Source organism: Martes martes, assembly GCF_963455335.1.
Source record: "Martes martes genome assembly, chromosome: 10".
Taxonomy (NCBI): domain Eukaryota; kingdom Metazoa; phylum Chordata; class Mammalia; order Carnivora; family Mustelidae; genus Martes; species Martes martes.
Window position 1 is genome coordinate 73852452 of NC_137898.1, and position 22327 is coordinate 73874778.

Below are 22327 nucleotides of genomic sequence, written 5' to 3' on the forward strand. Positions count from 1 at the left end.
TCGTTGGACACAATATTTTCAGACGAAGCTGGATTAGTAATTGCAGAAAGCATTTTCAATTAACCAGCAAGCTGACAACCTCTCAGAGCAAAACAAATCTTAACTCAGTCCCTGCACCTGAGATTAAGCATTTGGATTGCAAAGAGGTCTCCTAAATGATCGGCAGACATCCCCTGCAGTACAAAATGAGCCTAAGAAATTCAGTGACATCACCACGTCCGGAGAATTGCATGTTGTTAAAAATGCAACACCAAACAGAAGCAATCTGGGGAGGGATGTTTAAAGGGTTAAGAAAAAGTTGTGTTCACTAAAAGTGATCTCTTCTCCCTTCCTCCACATCCGGCTCCCATCAGTGTGCAGGAAAGTTCCCATGCATTTGGAGCCGGGATGGGATTGGGGGGGTGGGAGGGTAGGTGGTGTTATTATCTCCAGGTATTAACAGCGGAAAGTTTTGTTAGTTGAGAACGTTTGAATTAGAGGCAAAACTTCTTCCAGCTTCCCACCCGCGCACGCTCAGAGAATGGATCAAAGTTGCCGCAGGAGAGACAAAACGCAGGGAGAGCCTTGCCCGCCATCCTACCAGGCAGAGGTGTTTAACCCCTTCGTTGGCCAGCCAGTTCCTCCAAGACACAGCCATGCCGCCGGCCCCGCCGCGCTGCGCTCTCCGCCGGCCGGCCCGAGAAGGAGCGGCGGCGGCCGGGGCAGCGGTTACAGTGGTGCGGCCTGCGAGGGGGGAGCGGGCGGGGACCGAGGGTCAAAGACTGAGTGGAAGCCCGGAGCCCGGCGCCGAGCCAGCCCGGGCGGGGTCTGCGTCCCGGAGCCGGGTCTTCCGGGCGCCGTGGCTGCGGCCCGCGCGGGGTCTGCGCTGCGCCGTCGGCGACCCCGGCCCGGCGTTCGGAGCGCGCGCTCCCGGTCCCCGCCGCCCGGGGGCGCGAGCCAGCCCCGCCGCGCCCGCCCCTTTGTCTGCGGGCGAGCCCGTTGTTGTGGCTGCTGCGGTTCAGGGTGTCCGGCTGGGGACCGGAGGCGACCCCCGCGCAGCCTCAGCCCGGCCGGCGCGGCTCGCCGAGACCCACAAAGATGTGGAGAATGCTACCCATACCCTAGGTGGGGAAGCCCGCCGCACCCTCGTACACTCGCGCACACCTAGTTCTCTGGCACGGGTCGTTTTCCCCAAAAAAGTTCAACTCAAAGAGCCTCCGTATGGAAATTCGAGCCGGAAATACCCTTCTGTGCACAAGCGTCCGCCTTCTCCCGCCCACCCTCTGCGACTCATCCCACCCCCAAGGAGCGCCTCCTCACAACCCCTTACCTAAAGCTTCCCTCTGCCTCCCCCTTCTCAGTCCCTCACCCCCACTCCACCCCACATTCAGGCAGAGCTTTGAAGAAAACTCTGAATAAAAAGAGCCCAGCGGTTTCATGGTTAAAGCTGACGTAATTCTCAGGGGGCTTTAGGGAAGCTCAGATTCACTCTGTTTGGAAATGTGCGTTTTATTACCCAGTATCAGAATTTGTTTAGTAATAGGAATCCTCTGGAACTTGTACCAAGGCCTGGCGAAAGGTGAGAAGAGTATGGGATGGACATAGGCTACCTATCCTACACCCCAAATTATCACTATCAGGAAAGGGGGGGAGTCATTTATATAGAAGAATGTCCGATGCAAAGTAAGTGTTCAACAAAAGTTTATGAAATCAGGAATTTTCCAAACTTTAACAACTAACAAGTGGCAGGAAAGGTAAACCACTAGGAGCCTAATTTCATGGCTTTCAAGCTTTTTTTTTTTTTTTAACAAAATCCATTTTACAACACATGCTATAATGTGTAATTAAAACTATAATATCGTAAAATCTTCTCTTACTAGAGCAAGGTACTTACCACAATTAATTTGATGGACCAATGAATGACAGCAACCCTCCGTTCAAAACTTGAATTAATCCATATCAAGTGTGGTTTACATTTCATGCAGTTCACTTTCTGGTAGTTGTCATTTCTCTGTGATAGAAGACTTTCCTGTTTCATGCATGATCAAATCCTGAAAACTGCTTTAAATATTTCTGGAGTTAGGAAGTATATTTTTATAAATAACACCTTTTCTTTGTATTTCCAATGTGATGACTAGAGGACCCAAAAAAGACCACACAGAGAACCCAGGGAGAGTCACCCCTGGGGAAGGTCAAATTCTGGGACACCCTGGTACTCCTCAAATTACACCCTTGAGTAACCATCTGAGAGCCATAAGTTCAAAAGATTGGAGGTAAAAGGAGTCCAGCAAAATGGTTTGGTTCTTGCCACAAGTTGAGAGGAATGAAACACGAAAAAATAGTAAAACAAAAGACATTTTTTCTTGACTTAATTGACCTAGTTCTTTTTTTTTCCAGTTTTATTAAGAAATTATTGACACACATCACAGTTATAGCATACAGCATCACGGTTTGATTCACATGTACTGTGAAATGATTACCACAATAGGATCAGCCAACATCCATCTTCTCATATAGATACAATAAAAAGGAAAAAAAAATTCTGGGGATGAGAACTCTTAGGATTTTCTTTCTTAACTCCTATATACCACACAGCAGTATTAGCTATGGTCATCAAGTTGTACTATATCTCTAGTATTTATCTTATCACTGGAAGTTTGTACCTTTAACCACCTCCCTCCAAAACACCCCTCCTCCCATCCTCTATCTCTGGTAACCACAAGTTTGAGCTCTTCTTCTATGAGTTGTTTTCTTTGTTTTTGTTTTTGTGGGAGTTTTGTATTCCACCCATAAGTGAGATCATACAGTATTTGTTTTTCTCTGTCTGACTTCATGTAGCATAATGTCCTCAAGTTCCATCCTCATTGCCACAAATAGGAGTATTTCTTTGATTTTTATGGCCGACTAATATTCTATCAATGCACAGATATGTTGTTTCCATTTCTTGGCTAGTGTAAATCATGTTGCTATGAACATGGAGGCACAGATATCTTTTCCAGTTAGTGTTTTCATTTTTTTTTAAAGATTTTATTTATTTATTTGATAGAGATCACAAGTAGGCAGAGAAGCAGGCAGAGAAAGAGGAGGAAGCAGGCTCCCCGCTGAGCAGAGAGCCCAATGTGGGGCTCAATCCCAGGACCCTAGGATCATGACCTAAGCCGAAGGCAGAGGCTTTAACCCACTGAGCCACCCAGGCACCCCGTGTTTTCATTTTCTTTGGGTGTATTTCCAAAAGTGACATTGTTGGATCATATAGTTGTCCTATCTTTAATTTTTTTGAGGATCCTCTATACTTCTTCCATTCTTGCTATACCAATTTACAATCCCACTAACAGTGCACAAAGATTCCCTTTTCTCCAAATTCATGCCTTTTCTTGTCTTTTGTTGATGGCCATTCAAATAGGTATGAGATGATATTTTGTTGTGATTTTAATTCGCATTTCCCTAATGACAAGTGATGTTGAACATCTTTTCATATACCTATTGATCTTTTATGTATCTTCTTTGGAGAAGGATCTATTCAGGCCCTTTGCCCATTTTTTAATCACCTAGGTTTTTTGTTTGTTTTGGATTTGTTTTTATTTTTTGCTATTGAGTTGTATGAGTTCTTTATATATTTTTGATATTAACCCCTTTCCAGATGGATGGTTTGCAAATATTTGTTCCTACTCCATGGATTGTCTTTTCACCTTGTTGATAGTCAAATATTTTTTTTTTAATTTCAGCTACTTCTAGGGAAAATAAAAAGACAAAAAGAATGGATCTAGCTCTTACTTTGGTATATCTAATATATCTACTACTTGTCAGCCACTGTCCTTGGTACTTCATACTTAAAATCTCACTAATTCACTTGCTAGCTCTCCCAGTGAAAGTCAGTGCCCTTACTTCAGAGAGAGAGAAACTGAAACTGAAAGAGATTAAACTCACCAGAGAGGGTGGATGAAATGGGCAGATGTTGGTTAAAGGCTAAGAACTTCCACTTATATGATGAATAAGTTCTGGAGATGGAATATACAGCATAATGATTATAATTAATGATATTGTAATATAAACTTGTAAGTGCTGAAGAGAGTAGATCTTAAATGTTCTCACCACAAAAAAAGAAAAGATCACTTTGGGAGGTGATGGAGCAGTTAGCTAAGTGTAATGATAATCGTGTCACAATAGATAAATATCAAATCAACATACTCAACAATAAATGAGCATAATCAACACTGTAAGCTTACACAGTGTTATATGTCATTATATCTCAATAAAGCTGGAAAACGTTAACTAGAAGAATAAGAACATTACAATAAAGACTTAAAAAATCAAAAAGGAGAGGAACCTGCTTCAGATGGCGAAACGGGATTTGCTTTCAATGCTAACAACCCATAATCAGATACTTTTGTGAAATCCTTTTGTAGAATGATAGAATGCTATACAAATGTTGATTATTACATTGATCCCTATTATCTTGCAGGAGTTCTGTAAAAGCGGGCCAGGACCTGACTGTGTATGTTGCCTTACGAGGAAACAATACTGCAAGCTATCCTCAGGGGGCATAGCTATTTCTCTGTTATACAGGAACTCTCATTAATGAGGTTCTTTTCAATATCATTTTCTCTAAGCCAGATGTGTTAGTGCAAGGAGTTACTGTCTTTACCAAGACAGCAAAGCCTGTCCTTGAAAAGAATGAGGAGAGCCCTGTTGCTAGATTGGTATCCCAAAAATCATAATGAAAGAAACAAATTACATTCTTCACAGGGAAAAAAAAAAATCAAATGACAACAAATACTTTTGTTCTTGGTTTAAAAAATAGGAAAATAGTACTGGCCACCCTATGCTGATTATAACCTGTTTGGCAGTTAGAGATGTTTTTGATCTGTTATCTATTACTTAATAAAACTGCCTGAGGTAGACAGCATCCTTCAGAATATGAAATCCTTGGAGAAGAAAATTAATCAAAGTTTACCCCTTTGGCTTGCTTTGGTTCAGAGGCATGCCTTTGCCATTAAGCTTTTTCTAGCTCCCCTCTCCTGCATGCTCATACGCACGCATCCTGTAGTCCGTGCACTCTTCAATGTGTTCATAATACTCTGTGCAAGTGATCATTACAGCATTTTCCACATATTAATGTCATTGTATGTGTGTGTGTCTAACTCCCCTCATCAACCTCCTCAAAGACGAGGATCCTGTCTTAGTCAGTTTTTATTCCAGGGCTTAGGACAAAGATGAAAACATATCAGGAATGGAGCACCTGGGTGGCTCAGTTGGTTAAGCATCTACCTTGGGCTCAGGTCATGATCCCCGGGTCCTGGGATGGAGCCGGTGTTGGGCTCCCTGCTCAGGGGGGAGCCTGCTTCTTCCTCTCCCCACTCATGCTATCTCTCTCTCTCTCTCTCTGTCATCTCTTTTTCTCTCAAATAAATAAATAAAATCTAAAAAAAAAAAAAAACCAGAAACTTGCATAGTGAAGTATATTACCCTTGTTTCTGTGTTGCCTCAAACTCTGGTTTCTCAAGGGTAACTTTCTGATAATGTAAGAAAAGTTTCTGCTCACCTTGGTAATGAACTGCTAGTAAGGATAGAGAGGTGAAGGGCCCTTTAAAATCTTAGCATCACCTGCACCACAGATCATAAGATAAGCAGTGAGACAAGGGGGCACCTAAATTAATTTCTTGGGGCTGCAGTAACAAGTTATCGCAATTTTGGTGGCTTAAAACAATAGAAATTTCTTTTCCCGCAGTTCTGGGAGCCAGAAGTCTGAAATCAGACCGTTAGTTCAAAATCAAGATGTCAACAGGGCCAAATCCCCTCCTGAGAATCTCAGGATGTGTTCCTTGCCTCTTCCCCATCCTGGTGGCTCCTGCCACACCCTGCCTTGTGGCTGCCTCCTTCCACTCTCTACCTCCATGGTCACTTCTCCTCTGCTGTCTGTGCATATGTCCACTCACTCCCTGCCTCTCTCTTCTAAGTGACACCTGTGATGGTATTTAGGGTCTGCCCCACCCCCACAGGTCCCCATGCCAAGGTCCTTAATTGAAATCACATCTGTAAAACTCTTTTTTTCCCCCCCTTCTAAATAAAGTAACATTTACAGGTTCCCAGGATTAGAACCCGATATATTTGTGCGGTCAGTTTTCACCCTGCTACCCTACCAAAATTAACTTATTTGGTAATAATTTTATTTCTCTGGTTGACTATGCCAGACTTGGAGTAGGGTTTTTGAGGAAATTCATCTTAAGAAATAAAAGTTGAGGGATGCTTGAGGGGCTGCGGTTAAGCATCTGCCCCCAGCTCAGGTCATGATCCCGGGGTCCTGGAATCGAGTCTTGCATCAGGTTCCTTGCTCAGCAGGGAACTTGCTTCTCTCTCTGCCTCTGCTGCCACTCCCCCAGCTTGTGCCATCTCTCTCTCTGACAGAAAGAAAAAAAAGGAGAAAAGGAAAGGAAAGAAGAAATGAAGGTTGAAACTCCTGGTTAACAAGGTATCAAAAAGTCAGATACCAAGTACCTCTGTGACTTGATTGGATTTACTATTTTTCTTTTCCCTTATCTGATTATCAGAAATGATAAGCATTAAACTCAAGATGAAAAGAGCCTGTGTGTTTTTCTTACTAACAGAAAAGAGGAAAGTAGGAAAACCATCCTAGGATGGGGTGTTACTGGCTGAGTAGACAGAGAATCCTAGAGGTGTAAGTAACTGACATTAAAGAGAAAGCAAACCACATTGTCAGCTTTATTTTCAAAAAAAAAAAAAAAAAAAAAAATCTTTGAGGGCATAAGAACCTCTCCAGCTTCTTCAGTATTTCTCAAAGAACTGACCTAGCTGTGTGAGTGCAGAGTGGACATTCCAAAATAACTGAATCAGATGATGGTCTACACTTGTTTTTGTGTAGGAATGAAAATGAGTCAACTGTCTGGAACTTGTCCCCAGACTTGTGAATTTCTCACTGGTTTCCTGAGGGGCTCTTCCTTGCCACGGCTCTTCCTTGCCACGGGTCTCAGGGACATGGTTTCATTGAATAAAACTGAATGATATTAAATTTTTGTTTGGAATTGCCCTACATACAATGCTTTTCCAAACTTCTGGATTTCACAGACCAACAAAATTTCAAACAGAAAAAAATAAATAAAACCAACACAGACTATCTAAATTTTGCTACATAGAGGGACTTCTAAAATGAAAAATACACAAAAATACCATACACTGCCATTTCATTAAAGAAAATTCTTTTCTACCAAAAAGAAATAATAATTGTAAGAAATTTTTAATACCTTCAGCTTCCACAGAAACTCATTATAGTCTTTCTCTCCCCCACCCCTCCTCTCTCTCCTCATTATTTTTTATTATTTGAGCCTCAAATCTCATCTATAAAATGGGTGGAGACATTCTTGTCTTCACCCTCATTTTATACCTGAGGGAACTGAGGCACAGAAACAGTAACTAACGTGCTCAAGGTCACCCTTTCAGGTTTCTGGACCCAATTCCAATGTGTGTGGAGAGTGGGAAGGCGGGGAGTTTCCCCACACTAACAAACAATTCTCTGAATACCAGCGGCATGTCCTGCAATTCAACTCAATTCTGACAATATTCAGAGAGTGTCAGATTCCACGGGTTAAGGACTCAGTCCTGTTAAGACTGTCCCACTCTGTCCCCTGGGGTGTCTCACTCCAGGTTGTTACCTGTATTTTGGACCAACTAGCTATAGACCAGAGGTTCCCACCACCTCCTCCTCAGGTTCAATTAATTAGCTAAAGCCGCTCACAGAACTCAGAGAAACATTTTATGTACTAGATCTAGTGGTGATCTAGTACATAAATAATTATTATAAAATGATATAACTCAGGAAAGACAGATAGAAGGGATGCATAGGGCAAGATGTGGGGAAAAGGTCCAGAGCTCCCATGCCCTCTCCAGACACGACACTTTCCTCGCATCCCCACATGCTCACCAATCCAGACAATTCTAAACTCTGTCCTTTTGAGTTTTTATATGCCTCATTACATATGCATGATTGATTGACCCAATCACCATGATTGGCTACTGGTGATCCATTCAACCTCTAGCCCCTCTCCCCTTACTCCTCCTACCAGGGTAGGAGGGAGCTGAGAGGAGAGTTCCAATGTTCCAATCACATGGTTCCTCATGCAACCAGCCCTCACCCTTGGGTACTTTCCAAAAGTCACCTTGTTAATTTAAAAAAAGACACCTTTATCTCTCTCATCCATCTCTTAGAAAATTCCAAGGGTTCTAGAGGTTCTGTGCCAGAAATGAGAACAAAGACCAAATATATACTACTTATCATAAATCACAATAGCACAATCATCAAGGCAGAAAGTAGTAGGTTCACAGCAAGCCAGTACCCCTGTTCCTTCCTATGTTGGCACGTCTGAACTAGGCCTTCCAAGAGATCTGCGCTAATACTTCAGACTTCAAATGAAGCCACAGTTGCCAACGCCCCAGTCATCTGAGTGTATAGGGATTTACCGGTGGGCTTTTGTACTCCCAAGACAGTACACTTTCTCAAAAGAGTGCCTAGTCTATTGCTTATGACATTATTTGTCCTATTTTCTTGTACAGCATTTCCTAAATACAGTCATTAACGGAATAATTCCTGGATGTTTGTGTTATTTTATTGTTCTTAAAGTTTTAAATAGAAGTGTCCCAGGGGGCCAAAAGATATCCTTAACACCTGCTTCCATATTTCTGGTTACATCCTCAAACAGCTTTGAAATATTGAGGAAATAAGATTGGACTTCTTTCCTAGTTTCACGTCACTTTCTGAATGTACCGTAAAACTCTTAAGTCATAACTATTCGAATCTATGTTAAATGATATGCATGTCAGAGTCACAAAAATATCAGACTGGGAAGGGGCTTTGGAGAGCATCATCACTTCCACTTATCAAGAGGAAGCTGAAACCCTTCTTTCAGCCCCTCGAGTTCACCAGCACCCCTCAATACCACTGAGCCTTTGCACAACCAGAAAGCCTATATTTATATATTCATTCATGAACTTACTTGATTCATAGTCTGTCATTAAATGTGAACTACCCAAAAGTAAGCACATGTCTGTTTTTGCTCATTCTTATTTCCCAGAGCCAAGTATAGGACTTAGAACATGAGTAAGTGCTCAGTAATTATTTTGAGTTAAAGAAAGGAATGCCAGGAGGAGAATGGGTTTCCTAATTTCTCTTATAATAATATTTACACACAGATTGTTTCCTTTTCTAGACTGACATGGTATTCTGTATTTCTTCAGTTATTTCTCCTCCCCAAATATATCCTGTTTTCTGTCTTCATCCATGTGTCCATGTTATTCTTGCTTTCAGGATTCTTGCACACCCTACCTCATGGTAGGATCTCCAGTCTCAGTCTCCAAACTCACGACAAGTGTTCCTCCCCCTTAGGGCCCAAATGCCAAATGAATTCTTCCCAGCTGGAACACAAACCTCTACTATGTGAGTCTGTGTCCACCATGTGTAGACCTTTCCCTGAGCAGTTTGCAAGCTGCATATGTTGATCCATTTTCTCGGTTGTTCCTTGAACTAGACTGTGAGCACTTTGAACAGAAAAGTTTTCTTCATTACCTAAAGCCTCACACATAGTAATTGCTCAAAAATATTGAATGAATGAAAGCCTAGACTGCACTAACAGTTAAGGTTATTTTCAAAATGAAAACTCCAGCACTCACCAATCTTATTCTAATTTCCCGGAGTGTAGCCAAGGTTTAAGGTCAGAATTGGTGAAAAGTAAGTCCAGGAACATAAAAGAAAAGGAAAAAAATTGACTTCTCCTTGTCTACCACCTCCTCAACATTTTTTCATGGAATTTAACCATCAGGCAAACCTTTTTTTTCCTAGTCTCCCAAAATTTGATACTCACAAAAGTATTGTTTTTCTTGTCATTCTCACATACTGACTCACTTATACCAACACAGCAACTTAAATGTGTGTATGTACATATGTGATTATCTATAGCCTAGCTGATCTTGAAAAAGTATTTTACGGGATCAAATGTTTTGAAAAAAAACAAAAACAAAAACAAAAACAAAACAGAATGATCTTTCAACTTCGAGCTTCAGTTTCATATTCCACAATTGAAACTTTTGGTGAAGGGGAAAGTTTTGCTTTCTTACTTAGTCTTTCCCTTTTCTTCAAGTTCCATCAATTCTTTACTTGGAGCTCCTTTTGAATGTGATTCCTACCAAAGAAATAATCACCGTGCCCCCTCCAATCTTCCAAATTCCTTAGTTCAAATTTGCATACGCTCAGCCTTTCTACTGTGATGTAATTATTGGCTACACAATTGCTTCCATATCAGTGGGATTTCACTGGAGTGGTAGAGTCCGTGAATCTTCCACTATTACCCCCTTTTCATGTTAGTAATAAATCACTCTGAGTTTCAGCTGAATCACAGCTGCCCAACTATTGTATACCCTGTCCTCTCTTGCAGTCAGGAGTAGGCATTAACTACGTTTCTATAAATGCCATGTGAGCAGAAGGGATGTGTACATCCCTATCACAAAGGAAATTGCTTGCACTCCACTTTCTTTTTTACCCTTTTACACAGGCTGGAAATATGCTTGGAACATGAAGTTAAAGACAATGAATGGTAATGAAGAAATAGTAGAGATGACCATGCTCGGGATAAAGAGAGGTGCCCCTAGTTATGCTGCTTGGAAATATATGCTAACTTAGAAACAGACCACATTGCTACCAAGCCTGTAGCTTTAGGGAATCAGATAGAAAACAATGCCATATTTTTGATGTATGTTGGCTGCTACTTGAAATTTTTAGCAAAGTGCTATAAGAGACATGAGATAAAGTTAGATAAAAATGACCCATTTGCATATAGAGATGAAGAGAATGTAGCAATAGTAGAGCCTGTCTGTGAATGCAATTTAGTGGATTAAAATGCCATTAACTTGAGGCATTAACTTGAGGCCCTGGAGGATTGGAAAAGTCAAGTGCTTTTGGTCCCTAAAGAACATGATATAACGTTCGTCAGCGTCAGCCCAGGAGCAAAGATCAGTTTACGATTACCAGCTCCCTAGACAACTTCCCAAGACTTCAGTTCAGATGGCATTAAGGTAGCTGGTATTAAGTTAAGGGGGAGCGAGATGAGCTGTGTAGAGAAAAGAATAAATTAAAGATGAGTGAGTACAGGTTTCACGGAAATTTGTCCAAAAGAGGTCTTCAAACAAGACTATGCCACATGGAACTGACTAGAAGCAAATGGACAAGAACCCCACTAAGGTTTTGAGGGAATTTGTTACCAAAGAAATCGCAAGTCTAGCATACCAGAGGTTATAATTGTTAAATCTCTAACACAACACTCGGTCCCCTGAAGCTGCCCAGAGTAGAACATGCTCTTTTTTGCTCCCTCTGATATGGATAGTAGACAGGGGAAAACCTCCCAAACACACATAACAAAAGCCCAGCGAACAATAAATAAGGGAGATACTTCAGAGCAGAGGGGACCAAGAAGAAACTTACTGCACCGGGAAGAAGCTTTCACAGTTCCTGCCGGGAAGAATTTAACATTCACCATGGCCTGAAAACCACTGCGAGCTTTCCATTCTTTACATTTCTCAAAGGGTGTTTTCTCTTTCTTTCTTTCACAAAATTTTTTTGTGGTAAAATATATATAATATAAAATTTACCATTTTAACAATTTTTAAGTACGCAGTTCAGTGGCGATCAGTCCATTCACATTAGTGTGCAAACATCACCAACCATCCACCTCCAGAACTTCCTCACCTTCCCAAACCGAAATTTTCTACTGATTAAACAACCCCCTTCCACCATCCTGCTTTCTTTCTTTATGAATTTGACTATTCTAGTTATTTCATGTAAGTGGAATCATATGATATTAATCCTTTTTGCACGTCTGACTTATTTCACTCAGCACTATGTCTTCAATGTTCATCCATGTTATTGTGTATAATGTCAGAATTTTGTTTCCTTTCTTTATTTCTTCAATTTTTTTTTTTTTTGAGAGAGAGAGAGAAAGAGAGTGCAGGTGCGTGAGCAGGGGAGAGGGGTCAGAGGAAGGAGAGAAGCAGACTCCCTGCTCAGCAGGGAACCTGATGTGGGGCTCCATCCCAGGACCCTAGGATCACAACCTTAGCTGATGGCAGATGCTTAACTGAATGAGCCACCCCAGTGTCCCCAGAATTTTGTTTCTTTTCATGGCTGAATAATATTCCATTTATTTATCCTTGACTGAAACCTTCCATAGGCAATTTGTCCTTTTCAGGATACCACAACTGGTGTAATGCCCTTTTCCCACTCTACCACTCTGTATTGGAATTGGGAAAGACTTACAACCTGTATTTAGTTGATGGGTTACCAGGTTAGAAGAGCCACTTTCAGATCTAATAGAGACGACTATTCTACCCTGGTCCTGGATTTTCAGCTGCATTGGATAGGATTACTAGATAGGGTTTTAGATAGCTCCCTTCCGGAAGGTGAGTGTATTTATGAGGAAAAATGAGGATGCGTGGATACTTAGGTGGCTAGAAGGGAAAACTGTGCCAGAGACTGCTAACTGTTGCATAGAATATTCATTCTGCCCTAGTCTACTGGTAATAGAACCTCCACAGATTATCCAAGCATAGAACTTCCTAGCAAGAAACTGCATTTCCCAACCTACCTTTAAGGTAAGACAGAGGTGACTAAATTCTGGACAATTAGATGTTAATAGAGGTAATGTGTTTAACCTTCTAGTCATATCCATTGTGCAGGAAATTGCTTAAATGTCACTTCTTCTCTCTTTCCCTTTTATAGAACCAGAACAAAGATGGGCCAAGGAACTGTTTTTTACCATGAGGACCACAGTCTATGGGATAGTTAAGCAACAGGCTAGGAGAAATTGTGTCCCTGAATGATTCCTTGAAGCAAAATCCCTGCTAGCTAATATTGAACAAATTCCCACATTAGAGAGAGAAAAACTTACCATCTTGATGAATTCACTGATGCTTTGATGTTTTTAATCTTACGGTACCTTAGTCTATACCCTATGTATTATAATTAGATTATAAAAATTATAGATTGATTATGGAAGAATATTTCTGATATTTAGAAGCATATTAACACTCTAAATGTTTTCACTACATCTTAAATTATTGATAAGTAAGGGACTGTATCTTAATCTTCATATTCCTAGCATTTATCCTATTGTCTGACATGGTTATCAATGAATATTTCTTTCATTAATTAATCAAATAATTTAATAGTGACACTAGCAAAGTAAGAATGGCTATGTGATTCAAATAGCCTTTTAAATGAACATTAATCTGCTTCTTTTACCTATTAATTGTACTTGTTTCCCTAATGTCTAGCCTAGTGCCTTCTCATCAAGATTTGATTGAATTATTATTCATCGTATCTGTCCTATCTGAATGAAACATGCCCTTGATCCCCATTTATTTGTCCTAGAAAATTCCAATCATTTATTTTAGCAGTAAATTTAGAACAACAGAAGATAAAGTGCTTAGTAAGTGTAGAGATGTGCTTGTTAGTAGAAGATTTAAAACTTCCTTTTCATATTTTTATAGTCCCACGGGCAAATTTTCAGTGGCAAATTCCATACTACAGTATTCCAAAATATTATGAGGTCACACAGAAATAAGTCCTCAGATAACCTCTTCCACACGAACTTAATTTAAATAAGAAAAGCATCCAGTTCTAATTATGATAATTATCTAAGTGGCAATACTCATTACCATGGTCTCTAACAGAATAAATAAAGAATATGTGTGGAGAGCACAGGAGTAATATAACTGCACCACACTATTCAACACAATGGAAGGAAAAACTACTACTCATTTTCCTGTTGAGTATCAAATTTCATTTCCTCCTTCAAGCTCATCAATACTGAATATGGTATTGTTTTCCTCACAAGCGAAAGACAGACTATGAAATTGAAAATTGCTATGTTAGGAAGGCATTTTGATATACCGGACAGAACAATGAATTTGGATTTGGATTAGAAGTCCTAAGTGCCACTGAATCCTGGCTCTGCCATTAAATTTTTTTTTCTTCTACTATGGACAAGTAATCTAACCTTTCTAAGCTTCAAATTCTCAACTTATGAGATTAGTAGAATGAGCTAGATGAAGACTAAGGTATTTTCTGGTTGTAGAGTTTTATGATTCTATAAATTTCTCAATCCATGCCATAACATTAAAAACTCATCTAACATATATTAGCTGAGCAATGCACTTTGTGTTAGGCGCCATGTTAGATCAAAGTTGAAGATAAATGATCAAACTAGGCATGATCTCTGTCCCTCTGGAGTTTCAGTCAACTTAAAAGATAGAGAAAAATAATAACACGAAATAATTAATTGCTATTTATGAGACGTGCCACCAAGAATGGTAGACAATGATATAAGATATAAAACAAACAAAGTTAACCTAGTTTAGAGTGCTAGGGCATCTCCTCTGATTAAGAAATGTTTAAGGCAAGGGGTGCCTGGGTGGCTCAGTGGGTTAAAGCCTCTGCCTTCGGCTCAGGTCGTGATCCTGGGGTCCTGGGATCGAGCCCCACATCAGGCTCTCTGCTCGGCGGGGAGCCTGCTTCCTCCTCTCTCTCTCCCTTTCTGCCTACTTGAGATCTCTGTCTGTCAAACGAATAAATAAAATCTTTTAAAAAAATAAAAATTTAAATTAAAAAAAAAAGAGAAATGTTTAAGGCAAAACCTGAAGCAGAGGGGACGTCCAGAAATGGGAAATAGCATGAGCAAATTCCCTGTAGTGGAAGAGAGTTCTTGGACCATTTAAGTTGCTGAAACCAAGCTATTGTTCCTGGAGAACACAGAGTGAGGGAGAAAGTGGTATAAAATGAGACAGGATAGGTAGGCAAAGCCAGTTCTTTTGGAGTCTTAAACACAAACATTTTGGACTCTGTACAAAGTTATATGGGAAAAGATAGGAGAGTTTTAAATAGGGATGCAATGTGATTTTGCCTTTAAAACATCACTCTCTCCCTGAGAAATACTGTAGGTAGTGACTGTAGGGTGCGGAAACCAGATCAGAGGCTGATATAGCAGATAGATGAATGATGATAGGGACTTTATCAGGCAGGGTTCTTACAGTTAAAATGGAAGTAAGTGGATAGATTTTTGAAATATTAGAAGCTAGGATCTACAAAAATTATGATTACTTTGGATCCTAGTGTTGAGGAAGTATGAGATTTCAAAGGTCATTCCATACTCTCAGACTTCAGCAGCTAGTAGATGTGGGTAACATACACCAAGCCATATCACTTCCCCATTGGAGAAGGGGGAATAAAGATTTCAACTTGAAATAATGAGTTGTGTTGCCCATCAAACACTCAAGGAAAATGTTGAGTAGCATTTGGATACACAGGTCTAAGTTTTCATAGAGATATTTGGGATATATAATGTATATTATTTTATATATATATTATTAGGAAAGGAGCTATTATGCATATGGTATTTTAAATGATGAAAGTGGATTGAATTGTCAAGGTAGAAAGTATAAAAAGAAAAGAAAGCAGAAAAAGAGAGAAGAGGGGGAAAAGAAATGGGAAAATGCCCCAGACAGAGTGCTGAGAATATTCAACATCTAATGCTCACATCCAAGAGGAAGAAAAATCAAGAAAACTGATAAGTGATCAGAGAAGCAGCAGAGATTGGTGTGGGTGCAGGTGGAAAGAACACTTAGTGTTAAGAAGTCAAGATAAGACGGTACTTTTAGAAATAGAACATGATCGGGGCGCCTGGGTGGCTCAGTGGGTTAAGCCTCTGCCTTCAGCTCAGGTCATGATCCCAGGGTCCTGGGATGGAGCCCTGCATCAGGCTCTCTGCTCAGCAGGGGGCCTGCTTCCCCCTCTCTCTCTGCCTGCCCCTCTCTGCCTACTTGTTCTCTCTGTCAAATAAATAAATAAATAAATAAATAAGAAATGGAACATGATCGACTATCTGGAAAGCTGCTGAAAAGTCAAATAATGTGAGGACTTAAAGTAGCTCTAATGTAATTGACACAGGAGTCATTGGAGGACTAAGCAGAAGTCGTTTTCATTGACCAAAGGTGTGTGGACTAAGACATTAATAGGAGATAAGAAATGGATTTCGGTACTTTTCTAGCTGTTTGGATATAAGTGGATGAGGAAAAAAATGGACAGTAGCTGAAAGAGTGGAGAAAATCCAGGATTGTTGTGTTTGTTTGTTTGTTTGTTTGTTTTTAATGACGGAAGAATGTATTTAAATGTTGATGTAAGGACAATGAAGAAGTAGATGGTGGAGGAAGAATGGGGGATAAGGGAGAGGGAAGGAGGAGAGGATGGAGAGGGAGGAGGGAGAGAAGAAGGAAATAGAGGAGGTGGAGAGGAGGAGAAGAAAGAGAAGATGATGATGATGATGATGATGATGATGATAGGACTAGTTGGTAAGAAATGTTCCCAAAAAAGTAGAAAAGAATAAGCCCATAACACAGGCAGACTTTAGCTGGAGGAGGGACAAATCCTTTAACATTTAACAGAAAGGAAGGAGAAAAAATGTAATAAAGATACCAGAAAATTTATAAATTTGGAAACAAGAAGCTGAAGTGATCTCCCTCTGATGGCTTCCATTTTTTTTCCTGCAAAATAGACATTTTATCTGCTGAAATTGCTAGAAGTGAAGCCAGAGATCAGAAATTTGAAGGGAATAGAGAAGGCTTAAAATAGTAGTTTTAGAAAGCAGGAAAGATAGCTAACTAGAGAAACACAGGAATACTGCCAGCTCCTGTTGAGATGGTTAAAACAGGCAGTCATGAATCATAGAACAACTTCTCTGCTTCATTGTGCCATTGTATTTAAGTGAATTTAATGAGCAAAGAGCCAGAACCCCAGAGAGAAGGCTGTATGTACTCAACTGTGGATACTTGGCTGGACAAAGGGGCGAGGAAACGGTTTCGAAATGCTTGCAGCCACAGACTACAGAACATATGGTAGATGGACAAGAAGTGAAGAGGAGGCTGATGGGTAAAGAGAAAAGAGATGGGACAATTAATGATGCCATAGAATTCTGAGTAGCAGAAGAAGTTTAATGTAAATAATTTGGAAGCTTATCTCCAAACAAAGGAGGTTGTGGTCGGGGGATTACAAAATTAGAGCTTTTTTAAGTGAAGCAATTCTGAGTACTGTAAATGCCCAGTATGTGGCCAAAGTAAGGATTGGTGGCAGTGAAGGCGACAAGAATGTTTCTGGTTGTGAGAAGTCTTCTGTCTCTACCCTTGCCTTGGTCTCTCCTGTCTTTAAATAAAAGTTAAAACTTATAGAACTTATTTTGAAGTGATGCCAAATCATTATGCCCAACATGACCATTTGTCTAGGGTCAGCCCTGACTGAGGTGGAGGGGACAGTAAACTATCTGCTAGGAGTACTGGCAGTTGTTCACGGAATACTTTCTGAAGGAGGTGACGCCTGAGCCAAGTCTTACATGGTAAGTACTAGTAAGCAAGATAAAAGACAGGTGCAAGCAAAAGTTTCAATTAAAAAAAAAAAAGGAAAAGCACCAAAGAAATATTTATATTTTTAATTTTTAAAAAAATTTTATTTATTTATTTGAGAGAAAGAGAGCACGAGAGGAGGGGAGAGGCAGAGGAAAAGGGAGAAGCAGGATCTCTTCTGAGCAGGGAACCTGATGTGAGACTTGATCCCAAGATCCCGGGATCACTATCTGAGCTGAAGACAGATGCCTAACTGACTGAACCACATAGGCACCTCATGTTTAAATCAATTTTTTCATAAATTGTTTGTTTCATTTGAGGAAACCTCTGCACTATCCACTTTGAAAACACAAAGATATTTCAGAAAAGTTCTCAAATGAGGAATATTGAATATAAATCCTCACTGCTATATCTGGACTGATATTTGTTAGATTACAAGGTTAAGGATAGGAACCAAGGTTCTCTTGAATATTTTACTGACTTGGTACCTACAATAATAATTTGTTATATAGTAGGTATTCATTACATAATTGTTGAATAAATGAATGAATAAATCCAATGACTAGTTTAAGTCCCAGGATAAATTATATTTCAGAGTACTTGTGAATAAATTATGACATTTTGAACTAATAGAGAATTATATGAATTTATTCCTTCAAGTAGTGGTCATACAGTCTTTGAGCAGCTCCAATTCCAGAAAATTTGCTGCATTTTAAAGACACTTGGTTTTTGGACAGTTCCAGATGTTAGAAAGACCTTCCTAATACCATGTCAAAATTTCCTGACTTTAATTACCACCTAAATTCTCCTGTCTCACCTCTGAACATTGAAGTGATAGAGACTATGATTAATTCCTCTTTAACAAGGCACAGTTCAAACATGTCAAGGTAGCATACCACCTATCACCTTTCCTTCTGCCCTTACCTGGCTTCTACACCAGGCTTCTTTTCCCCAGGCTAGGTACAGGAATGTCTTCTTTCTTTACCCATCACTCTTTGTTAGCTGTTACTCACAGATTAACTACTACTTTAGTCTCAGAAAAGCCTAACACAGAAAGATTATGTCTCATTATAAACTCCTGTATCACCTTAATTTTTTTTTTCATCATGGCACTTTTTGATTGTATGTCTTACCTGCTAAACACAAAGTACATTAAGAGAATTGGGCCCATGAGAGGGAAAGACAAACAAAATCACTATAAAGAGATTAAATTTGAATGAGACAGATAATTATTAAATGAGTAAACAATATAAAATTAGAAACAGCATAAATCTTAAAAAAAAAAAAAAAAAGCCCTTCATAGAGAATAATATGGCAACAATGGAAAAGCCAAGGTCAGGAAGGGCCTTTCTGATATTTAAGGTGAAACTCAGAGGAGTAGAATTTAGTTAGGTGAAAATTTGGGTACAGAATATTCCAGACAGAACATCAGCGTGGAAGAGGTCTCTGAAGCTTAGCATGCTAATACACGTAGAGTAAACCTAGTGAGAAGATAACTGGGTGCAGTGACGGGGGGGTTGGAATTCACTGAATAGAGTGAGCATGCTATATTGTTTGATGGAAGTGTAATGTTACGAAAACACAGAGATCTTGAAACTTTACTGGTGCAACAAAATTTGACTGATTTCATGTCTATAAAATAGGGATACTATTTATAATCAATATAAAAATATTAAAATATAATTAATTGGATTTTTGCTTCCAACCAAAATGGTGAAACAGGGAGGAGAGTTAGTCTTTCTTCTGAATCAACTAAAAAACCAGACAAAATATATGAAACAATGGCTTTCAAGACATTGGACATGAGATGATGAAGCATAATGAACTCTAGAAATAGGGAACAAAATTAGTTGAGTCCTACCATTGCCACTGGTTATTCTTTTCCGAGAGTTTCTATGTTGAGGTGTGGGGAATGGAGAGAAAGGTAGAGCCCAATGGTCTTCCCGAATTGGCAGGATGGAGCTGAGAGACTGGGAGACCAAGGAATTTCACATAGAAGAGAAAATACACAAAAAGAGAATTACAGAGATCTTCAGAGTTCTCCCTTCAGTATTTATCAATATGTGTATGTGAAAAAAACTACATGAAAATGGACAAAGAGCTATCCAAAAGTTAAGAGGGAAAAACACAATGTAGGCAAACAGGGCCAGGAATAGTGCCTCTTTTCTCCGTTCAGGCTGGAAAATATGCAATTCACAGGATATTAGGACATGTACTCAGGAGGATCTTATGTCAGTTGTGGAGAAAAATTAGCCTTAAAGTCAATGCTGTCTTGGTCCACAAAACAAAACTTAAAATCAATATGCAAAGGAATCTCTCTATTTATGTAACTTAACAGCGACCCAGAAGAAATTGTCAAGAATATTTAAGGAATACAGAACTACCCAACACCAAATAAGGTTAAATACAATGTCTAATATCTAACATAAAATACCAAGGCTTGCAAGCCAATGCCATGTAAATGCATCTTTCATAAATAAAGATGAAATAAATATGCCATATGAAAATATAAATCTATGCAAAAAATCAACAATCACTGCAAATGTGGACTATGATGGGTAAGTATATAAGATTTTTTCATATTATTTAAATCTTAACAGATAAATAGACAATTAGAACAAAAATATCAAAAATGCAATGTGGAATTTATAATATATGTAGAAGTGAAATATATGACAAAGTAGCTGAAGGCTGGAGATGGGGAGAGAAAGAACTATCCATTGTAGGATTCTTATACAATACGTTAGTGGTATAAAATATTTTAAATGGAGATTATGAAAAGTGGGAGATCTGTATTGTAAACCCTAGGTAACCACTAAAATAACAAAACAAGGAGTTATACTTAACAGATGAACAAAAGAGATTTAAAAAAGCCATTAAAAATGCTCCATGTATTCAAAATAATGCACAAAAGGGTTAAAAATTGGATAAAGAAGGGATGCAACAGATACAAAACAAAATTAATCACATTAAATTAAGATGATTTAACTATACCAATTAAGAATCTGAAATTGTCTGACTGCATAAAATAATCCTCCCCCAAAAAGCAAGAACTAACCATACAAACTACTTAAAAACACACATGCTTTATTTATTTAGCTAGTTAGTTAGTTAGTTATATCTCAAGATTTATTTATTTATTTTTAGAGGGAGAGAGCATGAGCACGAGTATGGGGAGGAACAGATGGTGAGGGAGGGGAAAGAATCTCAAGCAGACTCTGCTCTGAGTGTGGGGCTCAACATGGGGCTTGACCTCACAACCCTGAGATAATGACCTTGAGATTATGACCTGAGCCAAAACCGAGAGTCAGACTCTAAACCGACTGAGCCATCCAGGCACCCCTTTTCATGTACTTTAAAACTTCATTATGAGGAGTAAAATGTATAGGATTTTTATGTCCTCTTGATGAAGTAACCTCTTTATCATTATTAAATGACCTCTTTTATCCATGTAACACAAGATAATAAATACATTGACCACCATAAAAAATTAGGACAGAAAAAATATAATCTCATAACAAGTATCAATCAATCAGTAGTGATAATCTCAATATCAAATGCAGAAAAATCATTTAACAAAATCATACTTATGTATCTGATAAAAACTTTAAGAAAACTAGGAATTGAAAGTAACTTCCTCAACTGGATAAAGAACATACTATAGAAATCTTACAACAGACCTCATACTTGATGGTAAAAGCCTGCTTTCATCCCAAGATCAGGAATAAGAAATTGGCATCCTCTCTCAACATTGCAGCTCAATATTACAGTGATTCAAGAGGCTCTAGCCAGTACACTAAGGAGAAAAACAATGTGACCAGATTGGAAAGGAAGAAACAAAATAATCTTAATTCACAGAGGACACGTTCACCTGAGAAAACCCAATGGAATCTACAGGGAAAAAGCTTCCACAATTAATAAAGAAGTAAGGCAAAGTTGCAGGAGGAAAGATCAAGGAGTAAATCAATTGTATTATTTTGCATTAGCAATGGACAATCAGAAATTGAAATCAGAATCTACAATGACATCAATAAAGAAAAAAATAAAATACTTAGTGATAAATCTGTCTAAATGCATTCATTAAAAAGTACAAAACATATATGAGGAAAAGTATAAATCTGATTAAAGAAATCTAATAACTAAATAAATGGAGAGATATTGCGAGTTCACAGGTGGGAAGACTTAATATTGTCAAAAAGCCAGTTCTTCCCAACCTGGTCTATAGACTCAATACAATCCCAGTCAAAATCTCAGTAATATTTTGTGGATGTCTCCAAACTGCTTCTAAAGTTTATTTGGAGAGAAAAAGATCCAAAATAGCTGACATGATATTAAAGGACAAGAACCAAGTTGGAGGACTAATCCTATCTGGCTTCAAGGCTTACAATAAAGCTACAGTAATCAGAACAGTGTAGTATCAGTGAAAGAATAGACAATGAAACAAAATGGAGAACCCAGAAATGGACCCATGTATTACAGTCAAATGATCTTTGACAAAGGAGCAAAGACAACAAAATAGAATAAAGATAGTCTTTTCAACAAACAGTGCCAGAACAAGAGTACTCCACATGCAAACAAGTGAATCTAGACACAGGCCTTACACCCTTCACAAAAATTAATTCAAAATGGATCACAAGACTTAAAAGCAAAACACAAACTATAAAAATCTTAGAAGAAAACCTAGATGATCTTGAGTATTATAAATACAACACCAAAGGCATAATTGATGAAAGAAATACTGACAGTTGAAGTTCATTAAAATTTAAAACTGCTGACCTGCAAAAAAACAGTAACAAGAGAATGAGAAGACAAATCTTTCACAGGGAGAAAATAGTTGTAGAATACACTTCTGATAAAGGATCATTACCCAAAATACGCAAAGAACTCTTAGAACACATCAAGA

At 38.9% G+C, this 22327-nt stretch overlaps 1 protein-coding gene and 1 long non-coding RNA gene across 2 annotated transcripts in view; both read right to left on the minus strand.

Moving 5' to 3' along the window:
• The window catches only part of NOX4 (NADPH oxidase 4), a 161155-nt gene extending 159115 nt beyond the window's left edge, over positions 1-2040 (minus strand). Inside the window, exons 1-2 of the mRNA XM_080816132.1 lie at positions 1874-2040; positions 581-723 (exon numbers count right to left, since the gene is read on the minus strand). Of these exons, the coding sequence (XP_080672258.1) occupies positions 581-637 (57 nt within the window). The 5' untranslated portion in view covers positions 638-723; positions 1874-2040. The remainder of the gene's footprint in view (positions 1-580; positions 724-1873) is intronic.
• A 1526-nt stretch (positions 2041-3566) lies between these two features.
• Positions 3567-22327, minus strand: part of LOC308350637 — a 53454-nt gene continuing 34693 nt past the window's right edge. Inside the window, exon 3 of the long non-coding RNA XR_013967555.1 lies at positions 3567-6377. This is a non-coding gene — a long non-coding RNA (uncharacterized lncRNA). The remainder of the gene's footprint in view (positions 6378-22327) is intronic.